Raw genomic sequence first — 27,103 nt, forward strand, 5'->3', positions numbered from 1 at the left:
TTTCAGTGAGCGATATTATCCATTCATCAGCCTTCTTTCCTGTGTTTTTAGCTGTATTTGTCATGAGTAGTCCCCTTGAGAAGAAGACGATAAAACACAACAGGACAGATGTGCAGGTAGACGGGATAGTCATCGCATTTAACGGTGTTTTACATTAAGAGGGGATCAATCAAAAGTCTTGTTTGGTAGATAACTAGCCCTCAGGTCAATTTAGGTGAGAAATTGTGCTCCCATCACACGGCAGATTACAGCGTTAGGATGGTTGATGGTCTGCAACACACATCGATACAGAGTAGCTTCTTGTAAGTGCCTGTCATGCCTGAATGTATGTATGGAGGCATAAGGCGGTCGACTTGACATGACTCGCTGATGAGTGTTTTTTCCCTCCGCACTCTTCCACTTCATCCGCCTACTTTCATCGTTTAACAGCTTTCATCTTATCACGAGTGGTTTCATATCATACAGTATGTGAGACTATGATAGGGTAAAGTATCGAGCAACCATCCTCAAAAGTGGACTCCACTCTAATAGGTACAGTGCCTCAATTATGGGAGCACATTTGGAGCATAGTCCAATTGAAGAAATGAATGTAGATGATGTGGATAATACCTGGTTTCGTCAGCATGTGAGTTCAGTTTTAAATATGGCCCAGTCTACCGTCAAATAAACACCGTCAATTGCGCACTGCTCGCACATTCTCAGCGCACAAGAAAATCTAGCCGGCGCACAAAAATGAGGGCTCAAAATTGCTAATTAAGAAGCGGCTTAAGTCAAAGTTACAGTGCATGAAGGTAAAAATACACGGGTCCCCCTGGCGTTGTGTCCTAAATGCGGTATTTTGAAGTCGAGTCGAAGTAGAACGAAGTTGAGTAAAGTTAGTCGAGTTTGACGAGAACTGGCTTCTTCGGCTCGGCTCACTAAAAGCAACCGGCTCTTTCGGGTCCTAAACGGCTCTTCAGGTTGTTTTTGCTTCTTTAATCCCAACATGACCAAATATTATGTAAAATTATGCATAAAATGACTTAAAGGAATGGGGGAATAGAACAAAAAAGAAAAAAATACCAAAATGAAAAAGTAGTGAAAAGCTGAGAAAAAAAGAAACAAAAGGAAGAGGAAAAAAAAGAAGGAAAAATTTAGAAAAAAGCCAGAAAAAAGAAAAGAAATGTAGGAAAAAAGTAAATAGAGAACAAAAAGAAAAAAGTAACAGCTCTGAAAAAATAAACACAATGAGATTTTTTTTACAGGAATTTTTAAAAAAAAAGTAGAAAAAAACACGGAAAAAAGAAGAAAAAGTTTGTTTTGCAATCAAAAAAATTCCAATTATATCAAGTGAATCTTGTTGCCAACATTGTACTTTCACTAAAAAATGTGATTAAGTACAGTTCTCTATCTTACAACCGACTAAATCAGCCCCCCAAAATGTTAATATTATGCGACAAAATATATCAGGAAATAAAAAGAAATGGATATTTTGTGAAAGAATTGTAAGAACAAACGACGTTTGTAGGCCGTACAACCTTTGCAACAGTACATGGGTCAATTCATTCAAAAGAGAAAAATAATTTTGCAATGCCGGAAACTCAGCAAAATGTAACTTGATGTCAAGTTTTGGACATTTTTGATAATTAATCATCTTGCCACACTTGGGATTATGGTTACTCACTGTTGTTTCAAGCGTTGCTCACCGACTGGTCAGAAGGTGGCCACATTGCCATTTTTTTAAGTCTGGTTGTTAAAGGTGGCATTTGCCACACATGGTCTATACCCCGTCTTACTCCACACGACGCCATCCATCAGAGCTATATCCCAAAACGCCTTTCAACACCACAACCAGTTACTGCCCTGTGGTTTACAGGCTAAAATCGACAAGAAACTGAATATTGGATTCCCAAAACCAAATGAATTGTTTACATGCCTAGAGACCCGGAATAACCCTTTACTCATGGAGTTTGCGAGTATTCTGATTACAAGGGTGATGCATTATTATGCAAATAGACATTTGCTTTTTAACTGCTGACATTATGTAAAGAAACAATAATTCCATTCATGTCACTTACCAATTTCAACACGAGCACATACAGACACAACCTGAAAACGAAAGGACCAAATCAACTCAACAGTCGAACCAAACCCTCAATCGGATTACTGTGAGCGTTAACATGACTTAACTTTATCAGAACACCGCTAGTATTCTCTTTCCAATCCAATTATTGTCTTCATGTTATCATGGCCACTGAAAAAAAAAGATATTGAAACACAAAGTTAAAAACTAATTCATTCACCCTATTCGATGCATTTGAAAAGCTGGGAAGAGTCCATCCAAATTCACCTGCATTGGCAGATGGTTTGGGGCCCTAAATGCTGACCGTTAAATGGAACCACTTCTAATTATTTGGCTTATTTCCCGTTAGGCAATCATGATCTTAAACGACATGGTGCTTGCTCCTTTTTTTCTCAGTATTAAACAGAGTTGCCTCAGAAACCATGCTCGCCTGTTTGAGTTTTCATCTGTGACCAATGTTAGAAAAACGTGTATCTCTTCAAAAGACCACAGATCGGTTTTGTGATTAGTTTTCCTTCATCGTTCCTCGCTTGTAGTAGTTGTTGAGAATGGCCTCCTCAATTTTCAAACTTGTTTTTTTCAGTAAAATCGTTGACCTTGAAAATGTTGCCCTATGAAAGTACCGTAAATTCCGGACTATAGAGCGCACCTATGTATAAGCCGCATGCGCCCACATTAAAACATGAAACACAATCACAAATTAACCCAAACCCGACTTTGAGTCCCGCAATTGTAACTGAATATAAAGTACACAGTCCAAAAATCATAGCCGGCAAAATGAACGGAAAATGATACCGGTACTTAAGGTTTGATGCAGACCTGCAGAGTCCAGGTCCCGTTGAAAATAATCCAAGGGAAAAAAATGTATATTTCCAAAGGTAAGGGTGGGAAAAATATATATCCACTATTGTCCGCTGCGTCCACAAACACGTCTTACCTTTACTCCACTCCCGTCAGCCCCCATTGTTTTCGCCCCTTCTTTTTGATTCGCCCGTGAAAAACATATCAGAATAAGTCTCTAAAATAAATACATTACAAAAATATTCAGTTGCAAATACATATTATACATAGTTACACATATTTACAAAGAAAGACGGTACACCGAGAAAGTTTTCAAAGCTTTAATAATGATATTATAACTTTCATCCCAAACTGCGCCTGTAAAGGGTAGCAAAACGCAACTAGCAACACGCTCGCAACACAGTAAATGGCTCTGTTAAAAATACACACCGTACTTGTAGTAATCACGTCCTAAAGGCTTCTTGGACTTTTGGCTATGATCTTGGCTTAGCCTCTTGGCTAGGAGCAAGTGTCTCGGCCTGTTGGCCTTGAAGTCATCATCCCCAGTATGGGAAAGAGACTATGTCATATAGACGTCGTCCCACGCTCCCTTATTTCAAAACACGCTAGCAACACGCTCGCATAGTAAAGTTGACGTGCAATAGCTCTGGTTCCTTCTTTATCGGACTGCTCGATTGCATTTAGCTTGAAAGCTGCGCTTGTGCATTTCTTTATGCAATGTGCATGGTGAGGATTTTTCTACGCTAATTTAATTTGTGCACAAGCTAAGAAGTTGCAGTCTTCCTCGGCACATATATTCCACCGGTCTAAATCTTGTCTTTTGTACTCGAGCGCCACTGGCGGCTGTTAGAAAAATGACATAAATTGGCCGCATCACTGAATAAGCCGCAAGGTTGATCGTTTGGGAAAAAAGTAGCGGCTTATAATCCGGAATTTACGGTAAGTCATGTTCTGGCTGGGCTACTTTTTCAATACCTGCTTTAGATCGGGAACCGAAATTAACAGGTTCTGTCGGGTAGAGCTGAGCTACTATAGATGAGTAACTGGAGATTTTATCGAGTGGAGCTGAGTAGAAAACTGTCGATACAGTCTGTGGAAATGAGTCTTTTGCAACCGTATGTGGATTTTGATTAATTCAAAGGGCTTATTCAAAAAGAAATTGCTTTTGCGGGAAAACAAATCGTTGAAATGTTTTCGCTTCTTGGATATTTGTACTTCCCGAATGATGACTACTGTGCTGAAAAGATGCCAAGGAAAATGACAAAATGATACAAAATTTAAAATGGCAGGTTTGATCTGATGCGCTTCATCATCATGCTCTTGCGGTTTTCTCTCGTCTTTTAATAGCCTCCGCTATCCTGTTTTTGTCTGTTATAATGTTTTTACTTAACACAATATGTCAATCTAATCCTCTTTTCAGTCACTTGTTATTTCCCCCTCAGTTGACCTTCCATGTTTCCTTTTTCATTGCTACTTATGCCCCCCACCACCCCACCTCATATTACCCTCGCATTTCGCATCTCTTAACTTCACCCCCTGCACCATAGCTCTCCATCTGACAATTTTATTATCTCTGACAGGAGTGTTTATTTTATTTCAGTCCCCCCTCCTCACTTCCCCTTGCGCTTACCTCTTTCATCTCTTCCACTGCTGCTCTCCCTTTGCTGGCTCCTTTCTGGATTGTTTTTTATGATGCCTGGCGGCTACCTGCCTCGTTTGATAACTGGAGCCTGACAGCAGGGGTCGGTCGGTCGGTCGGTCGGTCGGTCGGTTGGTCGGTGCGCACGGTTGTGCGTTTCAATTAACTCATTCAATGCCATAGGTTTCTCTCAAATGGGAAGCGTCAGTGCCAGCCAATTTTTGCCATTTTGACACATTTTTGAAAGCCTACAGAACATTTAGTCCTAGGTGCCCCTTAAGGACAGACGAGGTGCCTGCAGACCTGTTATGAAAATAGCTCAGCAGTGCTGGATCATTGGGATTTTCTAGCCAAATCATTTTTAGTGGTTGACTGAGTCTATCTAACCCTACTTCTAACAACTACCCTAAGAATATAGTAACAACGTTGTAATAACCCAAAAGGTTATTTAAGAAATGTATATCAAACTGGGGTCCTCTTGTGCTAATTAGCAGTGTCTGAAATAACGTCTGCCCAGACGCCCGTGGCCTGCATCTTTTACGTCGGGCGTAGAACTTAGAAAACCGCTCCGCCCCCAGGTGGCCGACTAGAGTTTATTTTTAATTTTATCTTTTTTCAAATCAAACGTTTGCTTTATTCCGATTTTGAAATCTTCGGTTTGGAAATTTCGGAATTTCGTTTCGTTTGGCAATTTGCATACTCGCCAGCCAATCAGAAGCGTGCATCGAATAATTTTCGTGCTACCGGACTTTCCCGAGCGTTATTAGGTTGTGCATTTGCACATCATTTTCCAAAGTAGAAGCACAGAGAACACAAGAAAAATCGATAAGTGGTTAGGAATCAAGCCAAAACATCAGCCCCGGGAGAAATGTTCAAAAGAAGCTAATAACATTTATTACGCTACAAAACGTAAACGTACATTAAAAGCATCGTGGAAAGAGGAGTTCACGTGACTTGTAGCAGACGACGCAACGCAAACATTGCATGAATGAAGATGAGTAAAAACAGGTACATCCTGATGGCAGATGCAAAACAGCGATGTCATATACATGCAATGAATGTTATAAGTAGATTTATAATAAACTTAATTTCAAAGTGTTATTCTGTTACATATTCTGATTATCAATCCTTAATACTTTGCAACAGTAGTTTTTTTTTAAATTGGGTGTCTTATTGTGTTTCAGGTTGTGAAAAATGGGGGAGGCAACTTCATGTCATGAGTTTTAGACACTGCAATTAGTCAGAAAAAGTAGCTCGAGGCTTGAAAAAGGTTGGAGACTTCTGGCAGATGCAGAGACAGAAGCTTTTATTCAAGATTCAAAGTTTTTATCATCATATGCAAAGAAAAGAACCACGATTCCCTGCTCAATGAAATTCTTACTTCGCTGTCCACACAGTTGCCAGCGTAATAAAACTAAGAAACTATGGAAACATTAGAACAGTTTTCCCAAAAAAATCAAACAAAAGAACACATTTTGGCACTCAGGGACAATGCTTTTGAAAACGAATGTATACGTTATGGCATTTAATGAGTTAAAATAAACATTGCCGTGAATACACACTGCTATAATCGGAAGCGCATGTTGAAATGGATGATTATGCACGTATGAGCGTTAAATGATGCTCATGACTGGATATGCACGCATGTTTGTGTGTAAGTGTGTGTTTCGAGACTATCGCTGATTCACTGCCGTAATAGAAGTGTGTTGATTAAACATTTACTTTTTCCTCGGCAGTGGCTTTGCAATCTTGCGCACTGAAACACATCACTTAGGCTTTGGCATATCAATTAAGAGACCAGTGTTTGGACAAACACGTTACAAAGGAACTTTTCTCGGTAACGCGTACTGTAACGTGTTGTCAACACATTTTGTAAATCTACTGTAGTTTTACTGCATTGTGCCTTTGTGCGTCATTCCCTTACTTATGAGTTGCAGTTTACTATGTACACCTGCATCACTCACATTATCATATACAACATTCTGTGAAAGGAGGGCGTGTTTATCATTACCTACAAAGTACAACTGCAAACGAATTTAGGGTTAAAATGTGCTGACTTTTGGTCTTTACATTTGGACAATAATTTTTGCAGTATACCATGCCTGGAGAAACGGGAAAGAGTACCCAGAATTTAGAAAGAGATCTCTTAATGGTTTGAAGTGACAAAATGGATATGGAGTGTCTCGGCTAAGTCTTCGTTCGTACGCTCTAAAAATTGCACAAGCCATGAAATATTAAGGGTTCACTGCCTCCAGAGGTCACTCTACAACAGCCGTCTGTAACCTTTTTGACTAAAACAGCCGTAAAAGCACAATATTTTGATTTTATTTTGGCAAAGAAACACACCAAATATTTTGAGACAAAATTCAACAAAACTGCTAAACAGTGAACACGGATTGTTTGATGATCTTCAATATAAAGGACTCCTTAGCAATGTACACCCAAAACAAAAAAAATGGGTGTAACACCTTGACTATAAATTGTAGTAAAAAATAAAAAACTGTTGCCATAGGTTCCCGACCCCTTGTCTGCACGTTTTCTTCTACTTATTTTCCTATTAGGCTATCGGATAGCAGTATTTAGAGGTCGTCTTGAATAGGACTGTATTTGATATTATTTTTACATAGTCAATAAATTCATTGATAATGAATCCACAATGCATGACATTTTAATTGCATTATAGAAAATAAGTAACTTTCTCATAATATTCAAATTTTCCGAGACAGTCCTGTAACTTCTCAATTCATTATCAATCAATTCGAAGCATTACAAGTCTTACATTACTTTTATTTTGCCAATTATGGCTTACACTCAAATAAATATATTGCAAATACTGTTTTGTTTTGAAATAAAGAAATCCTACATTGATTGAAAGAAAAAAAATTCAACTCTTGAATGATGAAGGAAAGGAAAAAAAGGATTTACAGTAGCAAAAACGCATACAAATTGTATGGCTCTAATCAAGTAATTGAATCCAATTCTCTCTTCCTTATTCATGATTCAAAGTGTTTATTGTCACATGCACAGTAAAGAACCAGGATTCCCTACACAATGAATCTTGTTTCCTTTGCTGTCCACACAGTAATAACAGCGTAATAAAACTAAGAAACTATATACATGTAAACATAAAAGAATATTACGAATAATAAAAAGATAAACACACAAAATTAACTCATGATGAGTTAAGGCATTAAAGTAAAAATAAGATAAAACACAGTTCACTGTAGTGCAAGAATAGTCCAAATATGATCCAGTTTAAAATGTCCGTAGTGTATTGGGTGTCTGTAGTGTGCTGAACGTGTCTGTGGTGTATTGTTCGATCAGCGGAGTCTGATAGGAGAAGGGTAAAAAAGTATTCTTTAGAGCGGTTGTCCTGCATTTCACTTTCCTGTATTCCCGTCCTGAGGGTGGATGTGTAAACAGTCCGTGTTGTGGGTGGGTGGGGTCCTTAATGATAAAAGCAGCCCTTCTGTGGACTCTGCGGCGGTATATTATTCTAAAAACTCTTTATCAGGAGCCGATACCAATCCTGACTTTCGGATCAGGACATTCCTTTTTATTACAGGTTTTACACGGCAAATTCATAATTTATAGCCACCTTCCCTTGTTTGCTTGAAAAAGAATATATAACAGCATTATTTCACAATACATCAAAAATGCATCCAAACTTTCTGTTCAGCCCCTTGTTGCACAACAGCGACTTGTCCCCAAAAAGTCTAAAACATATATGAGTTGTGCAGGTGCACTCCAGAGTTTGGAGAAGGTCACACAAAGTTCACTCGTAAAGGTTTTAGAGAACTTCTGGTCGTCTTTGGATTTTTACCTGAAAAGCAACTTTTAAAAAATACTCAACTTTTAGGGAGTCGTGTATAATTCATGGTTTAAAAAGGGCACCCTGGTTGGTGTGAGACAACAGTAATATGCACACAAACTCATCCTAAAAGGCACTTTTCAAATATTCCCATTCAGTACTTTCCAAAAAAAGACCATTATAGTGTATTTTAAAGGAGACTTTCGTCCAAATTTCTTGGGTGGAAATGTTTGTTTGTTCTGTGTGAAATCTTTCATGAAAAAAGAGCATACATAAACAGGTGGCCAGTTAAAACAAACATAATGAAACAATTACTCCGCCTACCCTTACTTCGGGGTAATTAAATGCTCTCGGATTGTAACTTTTTATCACCTACTGTGGATCTGACATCTCTGCATGGATCAATTCATTGTGGGGTGGGATAAAAGATGTATTATTACAGCAGCAAAATGGAGATTAATGATCTTCTGCACACTAAAATGTAAAACTGTTATGAGAGTGTTGAGTAAATTGCTTTTAATTACATTTATTTATTCAGAATCTAATTTAGTGGTTACCAAATAGGCCAGCGGGTAGTGTTTACGGTCTCCCACACGAATTAGTTGGACATAACATATTGTCTCTAGCATTTCTCACAAAGGAAGCAATACTTTAAATTATCGATTGTTCAGTTCATTGGATGATATGGATAATGGTTTATTAGTCCAGAAGGAAAATATTGTCACAAGCCAGAAACGGAGACAGGACCCAGTAGCGTTTGTTTACTCAGTTTTATTGATAAAGAGAGGGAGCAGTGCTTGCTTCCACGATCCGACGATCGACGGACACAGGTAGCAGGTGAAAGGAACGCAGAAGTGGCACTTATGTGTCGAGCGAGGATAATCGTAGGCAGCAGGGACGGGAGAGCAGGGCAGAAACAGGTCCAGAAACAGGTCGGCAACAGGTGTCAGGCAGAAGAAAACAGGGCAGGAAAATGTCAGAAGGTATGGAGCTTGCCTAGCTGGGAGCATAGGTTCGCAAACGGTCTGACGGCTACCTCTTGGAAGCCGGGGGTTTAAAAAGAGTCTTCAAAGCCAATCAGCGCTCAGGGCTGTTGGCGCCAATTGGGCAGTCACAGGTGCCCTGAATTAGCAATCATGACAAATATTTTAAACACACAAATAAATAATTCACGTGGTTGATACCAACAGGCTACATGTATTTACATGTTAAGGAAAACTTATTCACACAAAAGAATAAAAAGACACCAGCCTTTGTAGTCTTAGAAAACGGGAACGGGAAAAGAAATTTGGTAGCAATAATGAAATTACTTATCCATAAACCCGGTCAAGATAATCAACTCATTTAAATGACCTGGAATGTTTTCCTCGCTTGTCAGAAGTAACATAACTTGCCCCTGCACCAAAAACTGTTTGTTGTGAAATATTTTTGGGGTTTATCTCATGGCAACCAAAAGGTAAGAGTTTGTTGAAAAGGATGGTGGACCAGAAGGCGTTGACCTTCTGCGTTCAGGTCTAAGCCACGTGGAGTTTCGGGCCCCTGAAGAAACAAAGACCAGCCGGTGCTCTTTTTCACCTCTTCTCTACCTTGAATCATTGGTGATTTCCTGTCAGCAAAGAGTGGAAAATACCCGGGAATGGCCAAAGTCTTATGAAAATTATTATTGAAAAGCATGAACACATGCACATACGCATATACAAAGGCACTTAGTATCATCATAGCAATAGCATAATAACCTAGCTTTAGAAATGCATATGGAACTAATAACCCTTCCGCTACAGAAAAGTAGCACTATATAGTACATTGAGACATCTCAGCTGGTTTCCCGACACCTTGAGTCCGCTAGAAGTCGAGAATATGTGAGAATGACCAAAGATTTATGCAAGTTTATTCTTGCATGTATGCATAGACATACATGATAACAACATAGTAAGAACATAAAGTTAGTTTAGAAATGTATATCAAACTGGTAGCCTTTGCGCTAATCAGTAACAAAAAATAGCTGTCATTGCCACGTCTTATTTCAATGCTTTATTTACCTTTCACCTCTGCTGGTTTCCTGACTCCTTGAGTCAGCTAGGAGTCATAAATAAGCAGAAATTGCCAATGCCTTATGAAAATTTGTACTGGATAGCCTGGACCCGCATGGAGATGCATACACACAAATGCAGGCACACACACTAAAAAGGAGCTATGATAAATGGTCTCGGATCACTTTGTTTTGTAGGGGGAAAAAAAGAAAAGAAAAATCATGAAACTTCTACCATTAATGTTTTTTTAACTTCAGTCAAACCTGGCTTTTGTATATTTGTTATCATATTTAAGAGGGATACGCCCTTCTACGCTAATTCTCCCAAAACTTTAACAACTATGAGTTAATTTTTAAATTGCAGTATTTGTGTACAACTTGCACTTGTGTATAATATGCAGCCATCATTTTTTAAATAAGATAATTGTATTAAATTGTGTTTCACTTTTCTGAACTCAAACCTTGCCGTTAGATCCAATGGGAATCAAACCACTGGACTACCAGTGATTTGGATGACATATGAAAAGACATTTGATTTATTTTCTCAACATAACGCCATAAAACCGACATAAAGTTTACAATGTATTTAATGTCCTTCAAAGTCTGATTCATCAACAGATACACCAAAGAGTTGTTTTCCTTAGCCATGCTTTTTGTGTTTATTTATCAATTTCGGGAGAACTTTCTGTTTTCTCCATTCCCTAACAATTCATGAGTTACCTTTGACTGAAAATGGTGTGATAATGCCTTTTTGTATTATATATATATATATATATATATATATATATACCTCACTGGTGGAAGAGTGGCTAAGATTCAGCACTCACACGGTTGTGATCTTGGTTCGATTCCCCTTGCATCGAATGATTGTGGTCAGTTATGCAACTCGACTGATCTGTCGTTCCACATACACAGTAAAAACTGTGTCATGTTATTTTTTATTTTATAAAAAAATGTGTTATACACAAATAAATGCTGTATTTGACGGATTATAAATCGCATCAGCCAAAAAATGCATGGTACAGAAGGAAAAACATATATAAGTTGCACCTGGGGTATAAGTTACATTTTTGGGGGAAATGGGGAAAATTCAACACCAAAACATACATGTCATCATGAGAGGCTATTCAAAAATAAATAGAGAACAGGCTGAATAGGTGTACAATATACCAACGTTACATGATTGACATGCCTGGTAATGTCAATAACGATGTAACATATTGTTACGTTTTAAATATTAAAATGTACCGTTTACCAAATTGTTCAAATTAGAGTTATCTGACTCCATTAGCCAAACACAACCTACATTCACCTAACAATGCGCGCTCATTTCTTGATGGAAAAGATGAACAAGAGAAAGCTGACATTTTCACACGGGGGCAGATTTAATTTCATAAAGAATTTAACCAAGTGAACTCCATCGGATATGGCCGAATTAGCCGAATTTGTGGCGCTCGAGTCTCTGTCACGCCTCCTCTGAAGTCCTCCCGCTTTTTTCTCTCGGCCCACGTCCCCCCACAAGATGGCGTCTCGACTCCTCCCATGGGCGTGTCGAGGAACCCCCCCTGGGCTGCCGTCCTCCGTCAGAGTCCTGTTATCAAAATTCCCTTGTCAAAATATCCTGCATTTGGAACGGCGTGACCTGTCATTGAACTATAGCCTACTCGGTGAAAATCTTCATTGCACTCAATAAATGTAACTTGTATTCAATTGTATAAAATCCTTTATATTCAAATGTATAAAATCCTTCAATATTAAGAGTTATTCAGACAACTCTAGCATAAAGAACATGCTCACCAACTATCAGCTTCACTCCAAATCACTAAATCTAAATCCATCCTCTTTGCCACTTTTACTGAAATACAACTCCGTAGGTAGACGACGCGCAGTTTTTTTCCTTCCAATTCTACGTTGCTTACATCAATCTCATCGTCACATATTTTTGCTAACTCCAAACTCTTTCTGCTGCTCGACTACCGATTTCGGCTACATATTACACTGTTTGCAGCTTGTAATCTTAGGAAGACCATTTTCTTTTCGGTGCCATTCGTTGAGTTCTTCTCAGTTGTTTTTTATGAATTCTGCTGAGAAATGTCCCTCACAAAAACAGGGCAAGGTTGAAATGATCAACACATGCCTAAGGCACCCTCTTGTGGTTTAGTGTGAAATTAACATGTGAAATGATAAGCCGGTAATAAAAATGTAAAACTCAATGATATGATAACGTGTTTTAATTTCTCATATGTCTCACCGAAGTGTATGTCGCTCCCCAGGCCAAGCTTTGAAAAGACTGGTGACTTATAGTCCTGAAACTCCAGTATGGTAAATACAAATTAATATTTAAATACAGATATCTTGAAGCCAATTGTCAATTTGAATGACAGCAGAATAGTCTTTGGAAGACTGACGTCTGGTGCCTGTCACTTAGTGTTTCTGAGTGCGTGTTGACCACGGTAGCCCGAAGTCTTCAAGAACCTGGATAATTGGCTTCCTACGTGGCCCAGCGTGAAGCTCGACTTTTGCCTGCCAGGAATGCCACCCTCGGTGTCTGTGTTTGTCAAATCTCCGGCTAACATTTGGGCCGGGCAGAATTTTGCACATTTTACATACAACGAGGACGCAAAATGATAGTCTTTGGGTCTGTCACCTGAGTCTTTTTTACACCCTTATTTTGCAAAAAGGCGCACTTTCCCCATAACATTTTAAAACGGGTTATAAACGGTGTGCTTATGTAGGAATTCAAAAAAGTGTCAACCACATATTTTCAATAGTATTTCTAATGTGTTGAAAATAAGCAGTTAGCAGATGTTTTTTCTTCAGGTAACTGTGACTTTGACAGGCTATGTTTAAAATGTTCGTGTATGATTTTATTGTGCAGACATTCAGACTTATCGCATTTTCATTATAGAGGACTCCTTCTGTCTGGTTTTGGGCAGGGACAATATGATTGGAGTTATGAGCAGTACAACGGAGTCACTCGGGGCAAACAAGCTTTGGTATTCAGGGTAAAAAAAAAGATGGGGAATAGAATAGATCTGTCAAAAAATGCTTCAAGAAGACGTGATAGTTTTCCTTGTTTTTGAAAACTGAGCAAAGTTAGCAATATCTGTTTTGGGTGTACAATTATGTTAGCATTAGCATTAAGCAGGAAAAATCAATGCTAGGTGGTTGTTTTCAGACAGGATCTAAAATTCTCTAAGTTAAATGGTAAGTCTGAAAATTAACATTCTGGATAGTTGAACAAATAGTATAAAACGTATTTCGAAGAAATGGCTGCAAGTCAATGCAACATGACCTAATGTTTGGCTGAATTATTAAAAAAAATTGTCATGATTCTTTTCAAAAAAACTGTATATCAGAATCTAATTGAATAGTCTTTATTGTCATTGGTATCAACATTGTGAAACATTCTATGCAACAAGATTAGACATGGCACTGCAAGGTAAACATATAATACAAATCTTGAAATAATAAATTAAAAAGATAAGACTGTCAGGATGAATAGACAAAAATAGTTACAATGTAGTGCATAGAGACCGTTATAATATAGTTATAATGATAATGCAATAAAAATCATAATTGCAACAACAGTGCAATGAAAAGAAATGCAATAACATTTAGCAGCAACTAAAATCCCCTAATAAGTTCCAAGGTATATATTTACAGTTTTGTGCAATAGCATTTAGGAGAAACAAAAAATGCCTATCTACCACAAACGTTACCATAGGACAGGGGTCGAACATATGGCTCGCAAGCCATATATGGCTCTTTTCATAAGTACATATGGCCCAGGAGATAGTTTAACTATTGCACTTTTTCTCTGCTATTTTTCAAAGTCAAATTTTTTGAGGTTTGAACAAATGTATTGACACTAATAACAGCAAACAAACAATGTGAGGTTTGAACAACCCTTCTCGACAATCTTAACAGCAATCAAGCATATTCACAATTTCGTTATGTAACATCTTTGTTAGTTTCAATAGATCCGTCCAGGCCAAAATCGATTGTTTTTTGGTCCGAACAAATCCACCGACACCAACAGCAGCAAACAAACACGACAATCTCAACATCAAACAAACATATTCACAATTTTGTTATATCTGACAATATGACGTGACAATATGATGTTTTAACATTTTTTTCCTGACATTTTCAACATCAATTAAACAATGGTTAGATCCCAATCATGTTACATCTGAAGCCAAATCAACGTGGGAGGTTCAATCCAGTATATATAGGGCATATTTTAACTACAGTTTACTGTACAGTGAAGGTGTCATACGAATCTACCCCATTTTGGCAGTAGGTCACTATGAAATCCTTTTAATGGAAGCTCATTAAACTATATATGTTTTCTGATGAGATGTTGTATGATAAAAACCCACAGAAAACACTCACCCAAAACACCAGCAAACCACTCAATTTGATTGGGTGAGCGGTAGAGGTGGGCGGATCTCTGCACACCGCGCAAAGCACTCCTTTTGCTCTCTTGCTAAGTGTATTCTGCGCCGAAGGTAAATACAAAGATATCCTTATCGTTTGCAGTATTTTGTGACATTTTCACAAAAAAACTTTGCTTTCACCTTGTTTTGAAACATAGGACAAAAATGACTAAAATAGGATACCAGAAAACTGTAAAGCCGGTATAGCTCACCAATAACTTTCTATGATAGTCAGCTACTAAACTGTTACATTCACGATAGTCCACTCAATGCAAACATGTAAAATATTTACTCCAGTAATGTAAAAATTTATATTTTTTTAATGACAATTAGCATTTGAAAACTAGGCATTTACGCCAAGACATTGGCATCAGCGGCTAGCAGCCATTTCCATATTGCAAGTATTGGTAGTATAAGTTCAAGGCAAAGGGTTTAGTTGCTTAAGTATTTATCGCTAATTGCTAAAGCGATGCTACGTGTTAAAACGGCACTAGCCAAGTCAAGTCACATTTATTTGTATAGCCCTTAATCACCAAAATGTCTCAAAGGACTGCACAGGATTATAATTACACCATCGCTTGATCTTAAACCAACATGCGGTCAAGGAAAAACTCAAAACCTCAGCGTGAGGAAAAAAGAAACCTTGAGAAGGGGCCTCACAAGTGGTAGTCCCCTTTTCAGGATGAACAGGGTGGAATAGATTTAGCATTGAGTTACAGTACACAAACATAATAAACATCAATAAAAGAGAACACCAGGTAATTTGTTGAGGTTTGTCCGGCAATTGCATGACAGCAACGACACCTCAAGCCCGTAAACTAGTCCACATAAGAGATGGCATACAGGTAAAAGGCTTTACTAATCCAGGCCAGAGAATACAAAAAAAGGACTAGATCAAGCCCCAAAAACAATTTAACAATCTTTTGAAATCAAGATCTCATTTAAAGTACTTCACGATCAAATATCGTCATATCGCCCAAACCAAACAGAATCTAATTGTTTTAAATAGAAGCAACTAAAACGCCTGTTTTCCACAATCTTTAATATCCATACAAACAAAATCAGAGGTGAAATTAAAATGTAGCGTGTGGAATGTGTGCCTTAATGTGTTTGGACATCACTCACAGGACTTGAACATAATGCGAGATGCTTGTTTACTCTGTGCCAGGCTCTAACAAATGGAAAATGGGGAAGGAGCTGTGGTTTATTTTGCACACTACTCACTTTAAGACAGGTATCCAATGTCCTTTCATCAGCTTCGCTGCCTTTATCACAAATAGAACAGACTGCCAATGAATAGCGGAAAATGTACAATGTGTTTGTGTGTCATCTCATTGTACGCGTTTTTCTATATCCGTCCCGTGTTGCCTTTAGTAGTACACGGCTTTTGTATGCAATAACGAGCACTCTCAAAAGTAGGGCTGCACGGGTTTGGAAAAAACCTTATTATGATTTCAGGCCTTTACTGCAATTTCGATGCGATTTTCGATTTTAAAAGAAATGTGCATTTTCTGTGCTGTTTTTTGTGAGAACATGATCATAATGAAATGCAAACTTACCTCAAGATGACGTTATTACTGACTGAGAGTATACGACTGTAACAAAAGAACCACAATATGTGTATATACACATGTATACTGTTTATATATACTTAAAACAATGCATGTAAGCAGTTGAATAACTTGTCTCCATTGTCATTATACAAAAGTACAACGAAATTAGACGTTCTCCTTTCAGAGAAAAGCAGCTAGCTAGCTGCATGCTAGCATCTGGTAACCACAACTTCAGCAAAGTCTCCACGACGATTAAAATATAAAAGTCCCGAATGTAGCCGTTTCCCTTGAGTTGTAGTCATCCGTTTCATGGGTATTGGATCTGGTGTTGGTGAGTCACATGTTCTGCATTAGTTGAGAATTGTTAGCCTTGTACTCATTCTGTCGAGTGCTGAGAAGCACAGAAAAAAACAAATGCGCAGGGGGGCTGAGATTATATTATTAAATCTGCACATCACCAGACTTGATAACAATCCACGTAGCACCTGGTGATCAGCATTTATTTGTGATCTTCTGACTTTACCGATAGTCCAATTCAACTGATGAATTTATTTTCAATGTAACGAGATGCTAAAATACTAGCTCAGATGTACAGCTGTGCTTCGCAGTTTGTTTTAGGGGGCAGCGGGGGCTGGGTACACAGATGTTTGACTAACAGAATACACCAGCCTATTACAGTCACGCACACACACTGCTTGCAAATTTTCCCTCGCCTTTAGTGACAAGTTCCGTCAAAACTCACCTATGATTGGCCAGCGCCGTTAAAATCCGAACTGTGACAATCCAGGTTGGCCGAACACTCCATCACTCAAATAACAAACACAGAACTGTAAACCCATGAAAAAGCGGAGTGTTTTGCAATTACACAATCGCACTATGTCACATATCGATTCGATTCTGGTTAATCGTTTAGCCCTACTCAAAAGTGTGTTTCTTCTGCTGAAGTACCAATAATAGAGCATGCATTTATCTTCTTATTTGCTTGAAATAAAATCCCGACAGTGGAGATTGCGCCCTCCCTTATAACCCTCGGCAAATCTATCCAGTGTGAATTTATTTAGTGTTGGGTTTTTTTTTTTATAAGAGAGGCCAGTCAGCAGCAGCTGTGTTTGTGCGAATAAATATGCACAAACACAGACGGGGCAACCACGCGTGCATCCGTGGTGTTTCCTCACCATTGGTCGACTATCTGCTGCCGCAAGGTAGACAGGTCCTCATCAATACTCTATATTCAAGTTGTTTGTTTGCAGCGTGTCGTGCCAAAGGCCAGCACCCCTCGCCGGCTTTGCTTTGATTGAAGCAAAAGCTATGTGCTTGTGATGTCATTTTGTGAAAAATACACAATTTCAGAACTTCAGTTAAGTTTTGTTCTGCTGGAAGCTCAGGAACTTTGTGGAACATGGTGGCCTTGAGCAACTAAGTAGCAGCCTCTAGTGCCAAGCAGCGCTTATGACCCTTATCGACTGTATAGCTCCAAGGCTAATCTCTGTTGCGCCCTTCTCAGAAGCTCTGCTATTTTCGATAGTCACTGCATAGGTTTCCAAGGTATGAAATGTCACTTTATTTATTCAAGACGACCAAATAAAAAAAGTATGTTTTCATGTGTTTACTGTATTCAGGACCTTATAACAACAACAACCGACAGCATATTCCAACTTTAAGGCAATATCCATAAAATTCATCTAGCTAGGCATTCAAATGTTTTATTTTATTCATTTGAGAGCTGACTTGGAGGGACAGTGAGTATTTTTTGTTGAATAGATGTTGCTGTATAGTGCAGTGCAACTGAAAAAGAGTGCTAAAAAGCACATGGATGCATACAAATTACAGAGACTCAAAGTGACTAAACCGCACCATTTTAATTCTTGTTAGTTTGCCCAGCCTTTTTGAGTTTTTTGGTACCCGTAGCAGCAAAATGGCGGACAATTAAGTCAGCTCCATTAAGTGAGGCTCATTTTATGCTAAATAATTTATTGACCTTCAACAATGGGGAAAAACATGTGTATATGATAGTTTATGTATGTTTTCTTATTTGAAATCAACATACCGTAAATTCCGGACTATAAGCCGCTACTTTTTCCCCAAACTTTCAACCCTGCGGCTTATTCAGTGAGGCGGCCAATTTATGTAATTTTTCTAACGGCCACCAGCGGCGCTCCAGTAAAAAAGGTAACATTTAAACTGCAACTTCTTAGCTTGTGCACAAATTAAATTAGCGAAGACGTATCCTCATCATGCAAATTGCAAAAAGAATGGCACATAACGCAACTTTAAATAAACGCAGTCGAGCATTCCGATATAGGACTTACTTTACGATCGTGATGCTAACGTTTTTAAATAAGGGAACGTGCGACCACGTCGGTATGACAAAGTCTCTTTCCCATATTGAAGGAAGACGTCTTTGATGTCGTCAGGTATAAGGAAGAAGATGAGGACGGTTTACCGTGCTTACTACAAGCACGGTATGTTTTTTTAACAGAGCTGTTTACTGTGTTGCGAGCGTGTTGCTAGTAGCGTTTTGCTACCCTTCACAGGCACGGTTTGGGATGAAAGTTATAATATTATTATTAAAGCTTTGAAAACTCTCTCGGTGTACCGTCTTTTTTTGTAAATATATGTAACCAAGTATAATATGTATTTGCAACTGTATATTTTTGTAATGTATCTATTTTAGAAACTTATTCTGATATGTTTTGTACGAGCAAATGAGAAAGAAGGGGCGGGGCGAACGCGGGCTGACGGGAAGTGGAGCAAAGGTGAGACGTGTTTGTGGACGCGGCCGACAATAGTGGATATATATTTTTCCCACCCTTACCTTTGGAAATATACACTTTTTTCCTTGGATTACTTTCAACGGGCACCTGGGCTCTGCAGGTCTGCATTAAATGTTAAGTATCATTTTCCGTTCATTTTGACGGCTGTGTTTTTTGGACTGTATCGGGTATGGGTTAATTTTGTGTTTGTGTTGCGTTTTTTCAATGTGGGCGCATGCGGCTAATATACAGGTGCGGCTTGTGTGTGTACAAAATCAGTTTTCCTCCCGAAATGTGGTGGGTGCGATTTATAATCAGGTGCGCTCTATAGTCTGGAATTTACGGTATGTTTTCTTATTTGAAATCAACATAGTTAATTTTCTTTATGAACGATGTGTTTTACCACTTGGTCGGTTGGTTGTATCCCTCAACCAATAGGGTTGTTAGGGGTACCATTTCCTGTGGTGTGTCTTGGGCAAGTACAGCCTGGTGGCACCCACCCTTCTTCAGGCTATTAACCACTAGGAAGTGCTAAATAATACACACTGTTCCTTTATGAACCTTTTAGACTCATAAAGAAAACAAATGCTATCAAATATTTGATTAGTTATCATACATTTACTCATTTATTAGTTATACAATATTTACACATCTAGAATCCTATAGTTTCTCACATATTTTCACTGTGGGGCATAAGTCCACTCATTGCTATGGTGGGAGGAAGAGGTAGGGGGCCTCATCTTGTTTGGCCTTTTCCCGTCAGCACAATATTTTCAAGGTGGAACCGGGCTGAGTTCAGTTCTTCGTGGTGACCTTGAATTCTTGGCGTCAGTCACAGTTTCAACAGTGCGCTTGTGAAAAAAAATACTCATTCCTGTGAAACATCGGCGGGACGACTGTTAAACATATAAATATGCTAGATGTTTAGGTACTTCGGAACAGATGGGAAGTGTAAATGCAAAATGCTGCACTCCCGTCTGCGTAAATCAAGCTTGAGTGTCCGTTGTCGTTGTTGCTTCTGGATTGAACAGAGCCGTAAGAAAAAGGCTCGATGCAACCCGTGTTTGTGCGTCGACTCCCCAAAAAACAAAGAATGAGTACTGCTGTTCCCCAATTTGTCCATTTAGACAATCATGCTAATATTTTAATTGCTAACTTGCTGAACGCCCAGTTTTTATTCAACAATCTCCAGTGATACGCTGGTAACTTACTGAACGCTAAATGAAAGAGGAAGTGCCTACTTATTAAGATCAAGTTTAGTTCAAAACTAAAAGTCTCTTAGGACTTACAAAACAAATAGTTGTATAAGTACAAAATTACACATAAATAGCGTATGGCTTTACTGGGACCACAACAATTATAATTTGTGATTTTTCAATTACAAGAAAGCGTGGTAAGCCATGCATTTGGTACCTGGGCCACCAGTGGGGATTTACAGGTTTAATATTTCCAGTATCATGTAACAATTATAGAAACCAGAAATATGATACAAAATTGCCTGCAGGGAAAAAACGAAAAAGTAATCTTGCTCTGACAAACCAATTAAGTAGATGGGAATGTGCTGACATTTAAGAAAAATACACATATATATATATATGTATAAATATATATATATATATATATATATATATATTCTGATTGGGTACACACACACACAACACTTGACATGTTTAATCGCTCTCCTTAACAGCTGCCAATTGTCTGCCCTGCTCAATATTCCTGCTGCAGCTTATCGCTCACAAAATGTCAGTCCAACGCCTCAAAAATCTGCCAACCTCAGTTGTTCTGTTCCCGCAATTGTGCTTTGTTCATCCCAAACGCACCATGCCAAGCAAAAAGAAATACTCCCTATGTAAAAATGTTTTTTCGCGCGTCTGCAACTTGAGGTAAAACAACAAATGCCCGTACGCCGGAGGATTTCAATATAATTTGATCATTTGAGTGTACAAGAAAGCGAACCATGAAATGTTGTTTTATGACGAGTCAGCACTTTCGTATTGTAAGAACATTTTTGTGTGTGTGTCACAGCTTCCTTGGTGTGCCCCCCGGCAGAGGCAGTTGTCCGCTGACTGGGCCGTTGCCGTTTGACCTCATCTATACGGACTACCACGGCCTGCAGCAGATGAAGCAGCACATGGGACTCTCGCTCAAGAGGCACAAGTTAGTTCTTTCGTTCCTCTTTTTAAAACACTGGGCGGCATTGATGGCTTTAGACGTCAAACCTCTATTTTTCATCCAGTACCCCTCGGCTGCTTTAGTTATTGTCTCACCTGTTTTTCTGCTAAGATGCCCATGCTACACTCATCTGCTGACTAAACATCATAGTTTTGCCTTTTAAAAACAGATCAAAACTTATTCCATATTCTCCAAAAAGTCGAAGATAAATTTATTTTGTAATACAGTGGAACCTCGGTTCTCGACCACAATCCGTTCCATTTCTTTGTACGAAAACCGATTTGTACGATCACCGAAGTCGTTTTTTCCCATTAAAAGTAAGGTAAAATTGTTTTAATCCGTTCCTACACCCTAAATGTTTACCACGAAAGTAAACATGAAGCTAACCCAGGCTAATCGTACGTTCGCGTTAGCGTAATCTTCCGGACGAAAGATTACGCTAACATGAACGTGTAAAAATAAAAAAATCAGGTCGTTTACACGTCATTTAGCACCCGGGTCTCCACAACAAGTGGTGAGCGGTTAAAGGATAAAGAAAATAATTGTGAGTAGGATTTCTTACCTTGGCGGTAGTCTGCAGAAGCCATGCTGTATTCCTGAAAGAAGGGAAACTCGCACACCTTCTTCATATTTTGCTATTATTTCTTTCTTAAATGCAATAGTTGTACGCACTACTCCTCTTTTTTCACCTGTAGCAACTTTGCTGCTTGCACCAACCTTCTTCCGAGGCATAATTAGGAGTTAAAACACTCCCTTCACCGCTTTTGAAAAACAAAAGCAGAGAAGGAGTGCGCGTTGCCATGACAACAGTTCTTCACAAGGGGTGGGGGCAATCTACACTCGTGCCCCGCTCTGCATCGCCCCTACCGTACCGGCGTTCGAACTCCGATTTTTTGAACGAAAAGCGAAGCAAGAATTTCTCAATTTTTGGTCGAGAACCGAATTGTTCGAACTGAGAGGCGTTCGAAAACCGAGGTTCCACTGTACGTCTTGGATTGGGATTTTAGGCAGATTTTGCACTAACATTAAAGAATTGAATAGGTTCGACGGATATGTAGGTAATTCACAGAGTTGCAGCCTAAATTCATAAGGGACTGTACACTAGGGTTACAAAGGGTTTGCAACGGGTTTTTTCATCTTACCGTCATGTTGCAAGTTATGCATTGAATTTCATTGTGACGTTGGATTGTAGTTGGGCTGTTGAGCAGACATGCTTGTACTGCCACTTTTATCTGGCAGATGGCGCATTGTTGCACAAGGTCATTTGGAGCCAAAACCGAATTTATATAGCACTTTTGAGATACCTAAATGAATCTCAAAATGCTCTATAAAACATTCAAAGTACAATAGGATGACATCTGACAAAGTAAACGCATTCTCCACTGATGCTTACCTTTTTTTTTCACTTTAAAAAAAAGGTATCTCACATATTAGCAGCTACATAGGATACATTTGTATATATTTCTGTTTATTGCTCAGCTATTTCACAAACATTCTGTTGTTGTGTGTGCTATTTTTCCATTTGTCCTATATTTGATTAAAGAAGGGGAAATTAAAAATGTGTTGTTATCCGATTCATCGAATAATCGAAAAAATAATTGCCTGATTAATCCATTTTTAAAACAGTTGTTCGTTGCAGTCATACTGTACATGCAAACCAATCAGAGAACTGCTTTCTGACTCCTGGGCACTGAGTGGATAAATAAATCGTTTACTTGCCTAGAGAGTAGCTCAGGAGGTAGAGCGCTCGTCTTGGGATCAAAGGATCCCAGTTGTCCATGTTACATGTTGAAATGTCCTTGGGTAAGACACTGAACCCCTAACACCCTCAATAAGCAGGTTAGCGTCTTACATGGCTGCAATACAAGGCTGCTATTGGGAAATGTGAAGCACACTGTAAAGCACTTTGGAAAGTCATTGACTTGAAAAGCGCTATATAAAAAAAAAAAATGCAGAATGCAAATGCTAATAATATGAATTGCCGTCCCCAACAATCTAGTCAGGGGGGGCAAGCCCGAGCGACGTCATAAAGCAAATAGGCATTGTTTCCACTGTTAGTTTTCAACATTAAAAGAATATTTAATTCATTCACTGACCAAAATCAATAAAGTTCTGTGGTTGTTTGTCCCTGCTTCAAAAGTTGCTTGCGTTTTGTGCATCCACGGCTTTCCAGATGCATGGATTTACACTAGATGGGTATGAGTACTAATGTGGCATTTTCATAGTTTGGGTGTATCATTTATCTCTGCGCTACAGAGTGCTTTAAAGCATCAAAATCACATTTATGAGGAAAATTGCACTTTTACAAATAAAACGAATTATTTCGGATAATTTGGGGAGCTTCACTTCACATGGTTGGATATGTTACTGGTTAAACGTGTAAATCAATTAGGTACTGTATTCAGGGTTGCAATAAATCAGGCCATTGGTTGGTTCTGTTGTTTGAATGTTCGAAGAGTCAAATAAAGGAAGTTGAGAGCAGCAGAAAAAAGACATGACGTAGTACGCCTGGCAAAAAAATACCGTTAACATTACAAAAACGTGTGAGTGCTGGTGCATGCGGATGTGGGATGCTCGCACATCTCGGAGTGTGCCTAACAGCTTTATCTGTCCCCACAGAGGTGGAACATCCTGGAAAGTAGGCCACAACAGACATGAGACCCAAAGAGCAAAATCCTTTCAGTAGTGAGGTCTCCACTATGCTATGATTGCAGCAATTGACATTTATTCTTTTGCGATCAGTGTGCCTGACAAAAATGACTGCGTGGTATCTGACGGCAGGCCAAATGGCAAATGTAGAAACAATATAGACAAATATTTGAAGAGAATGTAAGGCTGCGACATTGAGGCGAAGAAACCCAAAAATAAGAAACACAAAGTGGTCCACCGGGATATGTTTGGTAGCAAACAACACCGGGCCAATGAAAGCCATGACATGTATTTTTAAAATCCAATTATAAGCATTACAGGGGAAGCTCTTTTATTCCCTTTCTCAGAACACAAGCAGTTTAGTTGTTTCTCTTTTTCTCGCCCTGTGAGTGCATCCATGTGTCATAAACACACACACACGGCCGCACTGGAAAAATAGCACATTTCCCCCATATTACATGTCAGCGCACAGCTGCAGTCTGAATCTAACTGCTTCCTGAGGACAGCAGTCTCGCATTAGTGTTTGGTTTCTTGATTTGTGCTTTCTCCTACATGGTGTCCAATTTAGTTTAGTAAGTGAGAAATGTGCAAACTACATTGAAACGGACAAGCGATCAAATGTGAACTCTGGCTCTTTTTTTAAATGAATGGCAGCCCAATCATAACAGAATTAGGGGAACCCTGGTCTTTGAGACCCATAGCCTTTTATCTGTGTCTCACTGCTCCAACAAAGCTGATGAACTGGATATTTATTAAACTTCTACAGAGCTGGCAGGAAGAACTGCAGCTGTGTTAGAGAAGGGAAACATTAGAAACAAGCAGGCTATCCCTCTCAGGGAACTATGGTTCTCTACCCATTATATTAGTGTATTTTAGCCAATTTGGGATTCTTCAGGCTTGGCTGACATTTGATGGATTGGTGTAATATCCACACTGCCTGGTAAAATGGTTCAATTGTCAGGCTGCGGGTATACTTGGAACGCCCTCCTTAAAACTTGGTTCAAATATTACCCAGATAAGGTCAAATAAAAATAAAATACTTTCAATCTATGCAAGCCATTTTGTTGATTTTTGTTTCTTGTTTTTCATGAAATATTTAATCTTTTGGATTGTTTGAAACTAGATTGGGGTCAAGAAGGGTTCTGGTGCTGCATGTGGCTTTTTGGTGCGCAATGTGGCTCCCTGGTGCATTTTAGAAAATTTTAGATAATGGAAAAATGATATGGTATCTGTTGGAGGAAAAATATGACACACATATTCTCAACGTTTTCCAATTATTGTAGATATATACAGCATGTATATGCAGTACGTGTTGCCTTACTTATAAGGCTTATACAAACATGTGTTCTTATTTTTATTTTTTGTTCCAATAATGCTTTTTCAACATTTTGGCTTGCCAACCCCTGAACAAGATTTACATTTTAGGGAAATTGGGGATGCAGGAAGGTTGTTTTTTACTTTTAGCACGATTTGTTTGTTTTTTATTCAAACACAATGACCAAATTCGCGTTTTTTACTGTGTGGCCCAATTTTTTTTGTTTATTTATAAGATTTGAGGAGTTCAAAAAAAAAATCACATTTTTTTAGGTATTGAAAAAAAAAAATACAGAAAAACGAATAATCTATATAATATGTGACATAAAATACACAGACCACAGATTATTGCAAACTACAGACTATTACTATTACCATCCCCTGATCTCAAACCTACATGAAGGGAAAACTCAAAAACCTCAACCTGAAAAAATGAATAAAACATTGAGAATGAGGTAATCCCCATTTCAGGATGACCAGGCAACAACGGATGTTGCAATAACAAATAATACGCAGATATTGTCAACGTATAATACAGGTCATTCGTAAGCTATAGAATAGAATTGTGTTTTGAGCCTAGATTCAAACAGCAATCTTTCTTTTTCTTTACCCATTTTGAAATAATTATCACATTAAGACACGTTTTATGTTTAATAAAATTGCTGCAGTGCTTAACATAGAGAAATGATCATTTTAGGTTTATAACGGTCAATGTCAATTCTCATGTCGTTATTGATGTTTGGATCGATCCACCATTAAGCCGTGAGGATCTTTTACTCTCGCTCTTATCTCTGAGCATTAACGTGTGTTACTGCAGGATTTCTCTTTATGTTTATTGTTGCCATTTTAACTCTTTGCAGAGCGGTGGGCAATCCGTAGAACTGCTTAATCGATGTTGCTTTTAGCGAGAGACACATCATCTGCCTGTTAGTCCACCTGTCTGTCTCTTGTCCTGTTTTCTACTCGAGTGGGTTTTTCACATCTGTTTGGCTTTCACTGTTACTCACAGTCATCCTCGTGCCAGCCTGTCTTGTCTGCCTGGTGCTCTCACATCTCGGTCTGCCTTCGGTGTGCCCGTGTTTCTGTCTTTATATGTGCTTTTCTGTGTCTGTATGGATTTCTTTATTTGCAGCCCTCTTTAAATGTGCAAGGCATGGCTGTGTTTTTCTTTTCTGTTTGCATAAAGCTATCAAAAACAAATGTTAGCGTCTTAAAATCCATCAGAACCAAGGCCAGGAGAATGCTCGTGAATCATTAGAGGTCTCTGTCTTTCATCTAACATTTTCCCCGTCAATATCTGGAGCCGTTCCATTGAGCCTTGTGGTGCAGAGAAGCCCCGTTAATCAATTGTTGTGGGGCTTTGGAGCCTTTCAAGCCGGTTTAATTACTTTAATTTTATGTTTCCAATCAATCTAAATGTTTTCAATGAGACAAAGCAGCAATATGAACGTGGCATACTCAAAAAGTAGCCTACGCCATGTCGTTTTGGTGACTATAAAACTAAGTTTTATGTGGGGACATTCCAGGCATCTTACTGGGCAGCATTGGATATTGTACCAATTCATCTAATTTCTGCATAACATATTATAAAAAGTTTTAGAGGAAAAATAATGAGACAATGCACAATATCGAGATAGGCAATATTTACAAAGTAGTACTGGTAGACTGACCAACACGTCAGTAGTTTAGTAGACACTCGAAATAAAGAGAAAATACATCTATGGATTTTGAACTTTCAAGGAGAACAGGAAAAAAACCACTGATAAGAAATTCAAACCTGTTCTAAAAGCTCTATCCTGAGCTTGTTTATTTCTATTAAATTCCTTTTCGTTGAAAAATTACGCTGTGTTTGGAAATCAAAGAACAGCAACATGA

The 27,103-nt window shown here is 38.6% G+C and overlaps 1 protein-coding gene across 1 annotated transcript in view; it reads left to right on the forward strand.

The window, feature by feature from the left end:
• Positions 1-27,103, forward strand: part of LOC148360810 (alpha-1,6-mannosylglycoprotein 6-beta-N-acetylglucosaminyltransferase B-like) — a 155,913-nt gene that overhangs the window by 98,152 nt on the left and 30,658 nt on the right. The window contains exon 9 of the mRNA XM_088341707.1: positions 21,119-21,250. Coding sequence (XP_088197833.1) covers positions 21,119-21,250 — 132 coding nt within the window. The remainder of the gene's footprint in view (positions 1-21,118; positions 21,251-27,103) is intronic.

This window comes from Urocampus carinirostris, chromosome 8, assembly GCF_059441175.1.
Source record: "Urocampus carinirostris isolate Australia breed hairy pipefish chromosome 8, RoL_Ucar_1.0, whole genome shotgun sequence".
Lineage (NCBI taxonomy): Eukaryota > Metazoa > Chordata > Actinopteri > Syngnathiformes > Syngnathidae > Urocampus > Urocampus carinirostris.